Here is a 9,991-nt window from a genome sequence, read left to right as displayed (position 1 = left end):
GGGTGGGGGGAGGGACAAGGTGAACATGAGAGAGATGCGAGAGGACGTCGATCTAATGGCCACACACGATCTATGGCTTGGGTTGGTCGACCAATGCTTGTGTGCCATCCCGCTGCCGGAGATTTGATGGAAGACACCACATGCACCTTGCTATGGAGGGAAACATTGCATCCCACTAAAAATATATTTCCTTTCAGTGAAACACACAAGATATCGAACCTGATACTTGACCCTACTAGTCACGTGCTATGCACATTGATATTAGTGAGAAAATTAGATGGACATCAGATACATACTCCGTATTAATTATCTGATTAACATAGATGTTAATATTTGATATGATATTAATTTCATGCTAAATATGAGGAGCGCTCATCATTGAAGCAATTTAGACCATTAGATTGACATGATCTGATATCCAAGATTAATTAAATATGTTTCTTTGGATATAGATACGCATGTACTCGCTATAATTAACCTTCTAACTATTGAACCACGTATTTTGCTCTCTTATAATTGCATTTTCTTCTCTACCTATGATTGTGGCTTCCTTATTCTAGACCCGGGACGGGACCGGGACGCGTATCAACTTATGACACCTCGATTGTCATCGATTAATAAGAAGAAGAAAAAAGAAAAGAAAACTTATCACAGTTCGTTTTCGTTACACGTAGGCACCCGACCCTGCTACCTTCCACCGACTTCATCATCTCAACTTCCCAATCCCACCCGTTCCCCCTTAGCCCCACGCCACCGCCATCTCCTCGCCGGCGATGGACCCGTTGCTCCCTTCGCCGGTGAACTGGGACTCGCTCGACGCTCTCGTGCTCGACTTCGTCAGATCCGATCGCCTCATCGCCCCTCCCGCCTCCCCATCGCCGCCCTCATCCCCATCCTCCTCCACCACCACCGCCACCTCCTCATCCCCATCCACCTCGACCTCCTCGTCGTACTGCTCGCGCATCCTCATCCGCCGGGCCCGTCGCGCGCTCGAGGCTGGCGACGTCGACGCCGCCCTCGCGCTCCTCCGAGCTCACGCCCCTGCCGCGCTACTCGACCACCGCCTCCTCTTTCACCTACACAAGCAGGTACCTAAACTCTCTCTCTCTCTCTCTCTCTCTCTCTCTCTCTCTCTCTCTCTCTCGTTTTATGTTTTCCGGCACGCAGGCAGGATGTCAATTATGTGGTTGTGCAGAGATTCGTGGAGCTGGTGAGGCGGGGTACGGAGGCAGACAGGGAGGCGGCGCTCGACTGTCTCCGCACAGCTCTCGCACCCTGTGCTCTCGACGCTTACCCTGTGAGTGCTGCATCGACTCCCTTCCTCTCGCCTTAAGAGCCCTTGAATTGATTGATTATTGCACTGTCTTGATTTCCGATTGGGTATATACTAGTCTGCATGTGTCCGGTTGGATCACATGAATTTTGCGCGAACCTTGTCTGGAACGTAGGACTTCGGTAGCAAGTTTGCAGCATTTGGTGTCTTATAGGATTTCTTTGAGCAAATATATCGAAATAAGATGCTGCAACAAACTCTTTTTCTATTACTTTCACTATAAATTCCTCCGTAAAGCTGTACTTCTGTTTTCATATACAAGCACTGAAAATAGAATAGAATTACTAGAGGCCTGTGCACTATGCCATGTTCCTATTTGAGAACACAATTTCCAGTTTTTTCCTTTTCCAGCCCGGGAGGGCAAAGGTCAGATCTATTAGACACTCACATGTTGAACACAAATACTAAAAAAGTAGACGTATCCTGGCGTCCTTCCAGTAATGAGCTGTTGTGAATTAGGGGTAGAGATCCATCACGCAGAGGATGTATGCTAATGACTTGACGTACAATGACACTACGGGAAGGATGTCATTGCTTGCGTGTCTGTGCTAGGCTAATTTATTAACAGACTACTTCAAATGTCTATGAATTGCTGTGTAGCAGATGCTGCATCTCAGCTTGCTGTTGCTCCTGTCGGCCCTAACTATTGTTGTGTCCTGTGTCCACTGCCCGCATTGAGGAGGCATGTATTGTAGCCTAACTGACATGTCATATCATCAATGTGAACTATCCTGTGATATGTTTTTTTTACTTTACTATCGTCAAGTTCCTACATATTTGAATATAGTCACCTGTATTTTTTTCATTCATATTCATTGTGTTCGTTTGGATTTTGCATAATGAATATTGGTGTGTTGGTATGTTCCAAAGGAAGCTTACGAGGAATTCAAACATATACTGCTGGTTTTAATATATGACCAAGATGATCAATCTTCCCCAGTCGTCAATGAGGTATGCTCAATCCTAACCGTCCGTATACGCTTTTTAAGAATAATTACAAGCTAGCTTAGATTTTCTCATCATTTCTGTTTTGAGTATATCTAGTTCTTTAAGTAGCGATTTAGAGGTCCTTTTTCGCTGTTATTAGACTTGAGGGGAAAGAAATCTTTAACTGTCAATGTAAAGTAAGGATTCTGAATTATTTACTTATCCAGATAGCTTTTGACTGCTTTTGGTTCATGGACAATTTTCTGTGTATAACTAGAGTGTCTTTAAGATTGACCTACTCATGCTATTAATTGCTATGTTTGTTACTTTGTGGAACCTCTATTTTCTGATGGGAGAATGCTATTTTACGTCTTCAGCTTTATTGCAAGCTGTTACTTTTTGATATATGACATATTTCTTCCTGTTGAAATTCTTTGCTCCACAGTGGTCTATAAAGAGGAGATTTGAACTTGCTGGGTTGCTATCATCCATATTAAGAGCTCATTTACAAGCTTATGATCCTATTCTCTCAATGTCCTTAAGATACTTAATAAGGTACATCGTATGTTACATCCTCATCTTGCCTAACATGGGTTGCTAGGCTATTGCCTCATCGTCTGACAATCTTACAACATTTTGTAAAGCATTCACAAAGTATTCTGCTCGCGCCAAGGAATTTCATCACCTATATCTGATCTAACTGAGCGGCTACTCTTTGAGGACCGTGATCCGCCTGCAGTTACCCAGGAATGTTCAGTAGAAGCACCACCATTTGACGAGGCAAGCTCTTCTTGGTAACTGTTAATTATACTGTACTATGCTCCATATGCCAGCTTTTAATAATCAACTCTTAGGTTGATGTTCAAGCCCTAGCACATGCGGTTGAGTTGACAAGACAAGGCGCTATCGACAGCTTGAAGTTTGCAAAAGGAGATTTGTATCAAGCATTTCAGGTCTTATTACCAAATAAATTGAGTATAAAATTATTTAGCTATGAATATGGATATCTGTGTTACCACTTCCATTTCAAATACCTGTCAAAGGGATAAAAATGTTTTGGATTTTCTTGCATGTGTAAAAGCTGCACCTTTAGTGAGTTTGTTACTCCTTCAAATGGGTTGTCAATCAAAGCACTATTTTTATTGGCTGGATATATATATTTAAGATAAAGTCCACAAAACAGCTACTTCTAAAAAAAATCGTGCCCCCCCTTCCAACTATCAAAACTGATCACTTTTCCCACCTATGCTATTCCATTAGTTTTTTTTGGTACCTTCAACTATCAAAATGTTCACTTGTCCCATGTTGGCAGTCACATCACTGCTTTTGTCTACTAGCTACTCTCTTCCCATTCTTCCTCTGGTGTTCCTCTTTTCCACTTTTGACCTCTCTTTCCTAGCATGGGTGCTTCTGGCAACCTCTTCCATGCAGCTTCAGCTGAGGTGAGGCCACGGGCAGAATGGAGCATGTGAGGACTCCATTCTCTGTTGTCTCTCATGAGCTCCGTTGTGTGGAACCGCCATCAGAGGACAAGTTGCTGAGGGACCAACAACACACCACGACGCCTTTGATTGAGGATTTGTGATGCTGTGCTAAAATCTCTCACTCGTCTACATTCTGCCTGCCACCAAAACCGCTGCATTCCACCCCACACTTCTGTGATGCAACAATGATTTGTCTGTTTGGGCATTTCCTTGAGCATGGTTGCAGTTGCATGCATGCTGTAGGCAAGGAGCCCTAGCTAGCATGGACTAATTTCATAAGCAAGCAAATTAATTGTTTGTTGATGGGGTCACAAGCTTCAGAAATTAGCATCTATAAGCAAGCATGAACAGCTGATCTTGGAAGATAAAATTCAGATCCCATAGTTATTAGCTAAAAAATCAGTAGCTCTAATCCTCACAGGCACCCAAATTTGCCAGCAAAGATGGCTCGAGTTGCCACAGTCAAATAGGAAGAGCCAAATAGGAGGAGGCTCAAACTAGTTGGATGAAGTTGCAAAAGGATAGGAAGGCGTGAGTGCACTCATTGAAGAAGCGGCAAGCCACAGCATGGGTTGTGCTGTGATGTGTGGTGGGGGGTCAGAGAGATTGGAGATTGGGTGAAAAGTTAAAAGGTTTTTATAGTTGTAGGGTAAAAGGCAAAAGCTACTGATGTGTGCTTAGTTGCTTGTTAACACGTAACATCTGGGGCTGTAAACGAGAATATACCCTGGCTTTACCTGGGCTTGATTTAAGCTTTGAGCCAAATATCAGGCTCTAGCTCGGTCCATTGAGCCTACAGAACAGCTCAAGCTCGACTCACTGAAAGTTCGAAACAGCTCGAGCTCGCCTCATTGGGGCTCAGCTAAACCACCAAAAAGAATATTACTTATTTTGTTCTTAGCAGTTGTGCCGGTGCGCTAGGCATATATTTCCAGTTCCAGTGCCTCAGGCCTTCATTCTCTTATAGCCGAGTCATCCAGCCTCACCATTGTACAGCAGCCGAGGTCGTACTAAAAAGGTACTGACCATCCTGTTTTTAGCAAGCAACAAATGATGGATCATATGATTCTGTGCTCCTTGTTAGGCGTAGCTTCTTGTGGACTTGGGCTTTAGGAAATCGTGGACGCCCCAGGCCATAGTGGATGGTATTGCCCATTCCAAATCGAGTTTGAACTGTTTGACGAGAACGAGCTGAATTGACAGCCCTAGCCACAGCAGGCTAGTTCTTTGTTTGTATTTATTTTTCGGCAATAGTTCCTTATGCCTTCCTGAATATATAGTATCTCTGATGTAAGTTTACTCTGTAAAATTCCAGAACGAACTGTGCCGAATGAAGATGGACCTGTCACTTTTGGATAAACTTGTACATGAGTACTGTATATACAGGGGAATTGTTCAAGGCTGTTCTCAGGCCCTTCCTGGTAAATGACTGAACCTGTAGCTGAGCCTACTTGACAATTTTATGGCTTCAAATACATACTTCCATATAGTGCTCTCTATTGCTTAATTGACTCGTAGAATTATTACATTTATTTACTCCTGTGTAGCACTAAAGAGAATCATCTTTTGGATATTTTGTAGGAACTGCTGACATGCGATGCAGTCAAAACATTGATGTTAGTTTCATAAATAATCAAGGAGCCAACAATGAAGCACAGCTTGATTGTGAATCGGCCGGCAAGCAGGATGGCGGTTGTTGCACCAGTGATATTACCCATCATGATTCCTGGTCGAAGAGATTACGCAGGGTTAGAAGCAGTACATCAGGGCAGGGAAGGCGAAAGAGATGGAGAGGTCGAGCAGATGATCTTAATTATGCTTTTGAGACTCCAGTTGATGCAAATAGTGATACCTTGTCTCCTGCCTTTGACATGGACGAAGATGTTGTAATAGGAGAACATGTAAGCTTTGTTTCAAATCATTGTTTTGCGTTACACTAAATTTTTCAAAAGTTCATTCATAATAATTTCCCTTTTTTAGGACTCTGTGTTAGATACTGGTTTGTCTGATACTAGGAATATGCAAGATCAGAAGTATGAGGTTATTTTAGAGGTGAGGGACCTCACACGCAAAGGAATGGCTTCCAAAGTTGTGGATGAAATAAACAGCATAGATCCTGATTTCTTTTCGCAAAACCCTATTCTTCTGTTTCAGCTAAAACAGGTGTGAGCCCAACACTGCAATCACGTTATTCTGCAGGCCTTGTAGGTAGGAAGGAAGAACCTTACACATTTTGAATCTACCATTGCAGGTTGAATTTCTTAAGCTAGTAGCTGCTGGTGATCATGTAGCTGCTCTCAAGGTTGCATCTGCTCACCTGGGACCTCTTGCTGCCAGTAACCAAGCTTTACTGAAGCCTTTGAAGGAAACTTTGGTAACACTGATTCAACTCAATGAGGATGTACTCACAAAGGCAGTATCGTTGCCTGTTCTTGCAAGTTCTCTGCAGGTATATTTGATGTTTATATGTTGCAAGTCGATACGAAGTCTCACCTATCAGTGTAACTGGTCTGCATTTTCCATATCTGTTGTTTACTTGTGGTATTAGACTGCAATTTGCCATATTCCCTATGTTCACGATAGAAGACACCATCACCCCTTCTGTGGTTGGTTAGTAGCAGCAGTACAAGGCAAAACTGTGCTGCAGACTGAAATCAAAGTGAAGGAATCGGGGCCGTGTTCCATCGTGTTTATTTAGTGTGAATTTAGATGGTATCATGACATCTTCTCTTCTGTAGCTTGCAATAAGCAGGAGGCTTGGTATTGAAGAACCTCAACTGATGAAGATAGTCAGGACAACACTTCATACACACACCGAATGGTTTAAGCTTCAGATGTGCAAGGACCGTTTTGATCATTTTTTGAAGATTGATTCTCTAAAAGAGATTGATCCACCTGTGAGTCACACTATGTCCAAGGTTCTTACAGATGAATGTGGAAATGGATCTTCTCAGATCACAACATGCTCAAGTGGCAAGGTGCTGGAGGAAGGTAGTAGCCCTCAGGAGTCATCAGAAGTTGTCTGCGATGAAAGCGCTATACTCAAAGTTATGGTAAGTGGTATATATCTTAAAAGCGTTTGTTATTTGCTGCTGATTAACTCCTTTCATGATAAGCCACGGAATTAATTGTTATCATGAAGGGGAGCCTTGGCGCAGTGGTAAAGCTGCTGCCTTGTGACCATGAGGTCACGGGTTCAAGTCCTGGAAACAGCCTCTTACAGAAATGTAGGGAAAGGCTGCGTACTATAGACCCAAAGTGGTCGGACCCTTCCCCGACCCTGCGCAAGCGGGAGCTACATGCACCGGGCTGCCCTTTTTGTGTGCCATCGAAATTGGTGCCTTTCATGCCATCAGTGACCGTTAGTCAAAAAGATTATGTTGGGTGTGGAAGACCCATTTACCCTTTGTGCATGCCAATGTTATCTCCACATTTCTAGCTGATTGCACTTCTGCTAATGGCTTCCCCAATGGGTGGCAACATATACAATTCATCATATTCTCAATCTAGCTGTTACTTCTCTTTAAAGGCAAACACCCCTAGTTTGCATTGGACAAATTACTTAATGCAGTAGCAGCAGGAGACGAAGCAATTAACAATAGTTAATTACGCTTAAACTTACAGCGAAAGAGGCTGTAGGAAAGGTGATGTCAATGAGGTTGACCTAAGTTGGATATTATAAATCACTTGGCTAAAGGAGAAATCACATTCTGAGGGCAAATTAAATTGATGGAACTCAACGAATTTGAGTTTGTGGCTTGGTGTTACACATGGACACCCTTACCAGTAAATCCCTCAGTTCAAATATCTGACGTTTTTTACAGTGCACGGTTTTTAGTATGCAGCTTTGACCATTGACCACCACTTTTCGTATGAAGATGGAGGTAAAAGATCACAAAAAATAGTGTGTAACTAATAACTACTCCCTCCGTTCCTAAATATAAGTCTTTTTAGTCATTTCAAATGGACAACAACGTACGGATGTATGTAGACATATTTTAGAGTGTAGATTCACTCATTTTGCTCCGTATGTAGTCAATTGTTTGAATCTCTAGAAAGACTTATATTTGGGAACGGAGGGAGTATTTACAATAACAACTTCAATGGTACCGTTTGCACCTAACTTACCCAAAGATTTTGGTACTTGTCAGTTAAAGATAGAGAGGTTTGAGTTTGACGTATGCTTTTTCAAAGGTCATCTAATTTGGAACAGAGGTGGTATTTGTGGTTCATATCTTTTACTCCCTCTGTCCGGAAATACTTGTCGGAGGAATGGATGTATCTAGTCATACTTCAGTTTTAGATGCATCCATTTTTATCCATTTGTGCGACAAGTATTTCCGGACGGAGGGAGTAAATAACTTATCCAGACAAAAGAAGTTCATTCAAATTGTCTGTTTAATGTTGAATAGATTTAGATTGGATAATGATGTTGGATTTTCTACTTTATATTTATACCAAATATATGCTTATGCATGTACTTCTAAGACGAAAATGATATGTGCACTGCGCACAAACTCTGTCAGTACTACCATCTTCCCACCAGTTCCATATATGATTCATCAATTGATCGCTTAGCCTTATCTCCTGTTGGCAGGAATTCCTTGCTTTGCCAAGGGCGGACGCCATCCAACTACTCATTCAGTATAGCGGAAATGCAGAGACAGTGATCCAACAAATCTTTTCATAGTGCCTTGTGTAAAATACCACGCATTTTATTTTGTTTTAGAAAGCAAACTGTTTCTTCATACTTCTCCTTCTTTAGCTGTATTTGGACTAGGCGCCCATTTCAACCTTGTGTGATTCTCTTTTTGCTCATGTAACACTGAAACTTAGGGGCAGAAAAGTCAGCAAGGACCAAAGAATAATGGAGAAGTAACAAGTGATTGAAACCGTGGCGGTTGTGGACTTGTGATGCGTTCGCCAGTGGTGTTTAATCTTTGTTTGGCCTTTTGGTGTATTCTGTGATTATGGAAACAAATGATCATAAAGAACTGACATGGATATACCCTCTGTGTGGAATCATGTAACAAGGTGTTGTACTAGAGCATAAGTATCATGTAATTTTATTCCGTGTGGCTGCTTTGTGTACCATGTAGAACTTACATATGCTAAATGGTCGTATCCTGGTGTTCTATTGGAATTGATCAAGTCGACTATATCTGTGAGACAAGTCCACATTATGCCCTGAACTTGTTCTGGAGTTCAGTATTACAACCTCGAAACTTCAGTTTTGTTTGAAAATGCTCCTCAAACTCATAAAATCACTTACAACACCATGTATCCATGGTTCACTGGTTTTGACCCAGTGAATCATTTCTACGTCGTTGAATCCGTTTCCACTTAACGTTTTGGGAGTTTCTATTTTGAAGGAGGATAACTGTTCTCCTATCCGTCACCTAAGAGCATCTACAGCTAGACTTGACAAATCCATTCTCCTATATGCCTCAAATTCTAATCCTTAAATCCATGCATGTCGATCATATGATACAAATTGTTTGAATTCAACAATTTGAAACAAAGCAAAGCAAATCATAGTTCAACAAACCGAACATGCCAAAATGAAATCAGTGTCTGAGCATGACGAATGGCTTCGGATCACTGGCCGGGCGCCTGATTGCTTGTATCTGCGTTGGTATTTATCCGAAGAGAAGAGGATGATGCAGCACAACAACGGTAAGTATTTTCCTTAGTTATGAAACCAAGATTATCAATCCAGTAGGAAAACCAAGCAACACTATGTAAATAGTACCTGCACACAAATAACAAAAACTTGTAACCCAACGCGTAAGAGGGGTTGTCAATCTCTCCTCGGTATTGAGATAGATAAAATTGTATGAGATTGGATAAATAGATCTAGCAAAAACACAAAATAAAATAAGTAAAAAAAAGTGCAACAAGGTAATTTTGGATTTTTAGAATAATAAATCTTAAAACAATATGATATGAAATAGACCCGGGGGCCGTAGATTTCACTAGAGGCTTCTCTCGAGAAAATAACATACGGTGGGTAAACAAAATACTGTTGGGCAATTGATAAAAAAAATAATTATAACGATATCCAAGGCAATGATCATGTATATAGGCATCACGTCCAAGATTGCCTGCATCTACTACTATTACTCCACACGCCGACCGCTATCCAGCATGCATATAGTGTATTAAATTCATAGAAAAATGGAGTAATGCAATAAGAACGATGACATGATGTAGCAAGATCTATTCATGTAGGAATTGACCCCATCTT

At 41.6% G+C, this 9,991-nt stretch overlaps 1 protein-coding gene across 1 annotated transcript; it reads left to right on the top strand.

The window, feature by feature from the left end:
- The first annotated feature begins 693 nt into the window (after positions 1 to 693).
- On the top strand, positions 694 to 8,887 carry LOC119333445. Its single transcript, XM_037606335.1, has 12 exons — positions 694 to 1,088; positions 1,196 to 1,297; positions 2,204 to 2,284; positions 2,706 to 2,815; positions 2,905 to 3,040; positions 3,115 to 3,213; positions 5,060 to 5,165; positions 5,326 to 5,645; positions 5,725 to 5,907; positions 5,996 to 6,193; positions 6,483 to 6,797; positions 8,342 to 8,887. The coding sequence occupies exons 1-12, from the start codon at positions 774 to 776 to the stop codon at positions 8,432 to 8,434; spliced, it is 2,058 nt and encodes a 685-aa protein (XP_037462232.1). The 5' UTR covers positions 694 to 773; the 3' UTR covers positions 8,435 to 8,887.
- Positions 8,888 to 9,991: the final 1,104 nt, after the last annotated feature.

Source organism: Triticum dicoccoides, chromosome 1B (assembly GCF_002162155.2).
Source record: "Triticum dicoccoides isolate Atlit2015 ecotype Zavitan chromosome 1B, WEW_v2.0, whole genome shotgun sequence".
NCBI lineage: Eukaryota > Viridiplantae > Streptophyta > Magnoliopsida > Poales > Poaceae > Triticum > Triticum dicoccoides.
This window is presented reverse-complemented; position numbering and strand designations above follow the sequence as displayed.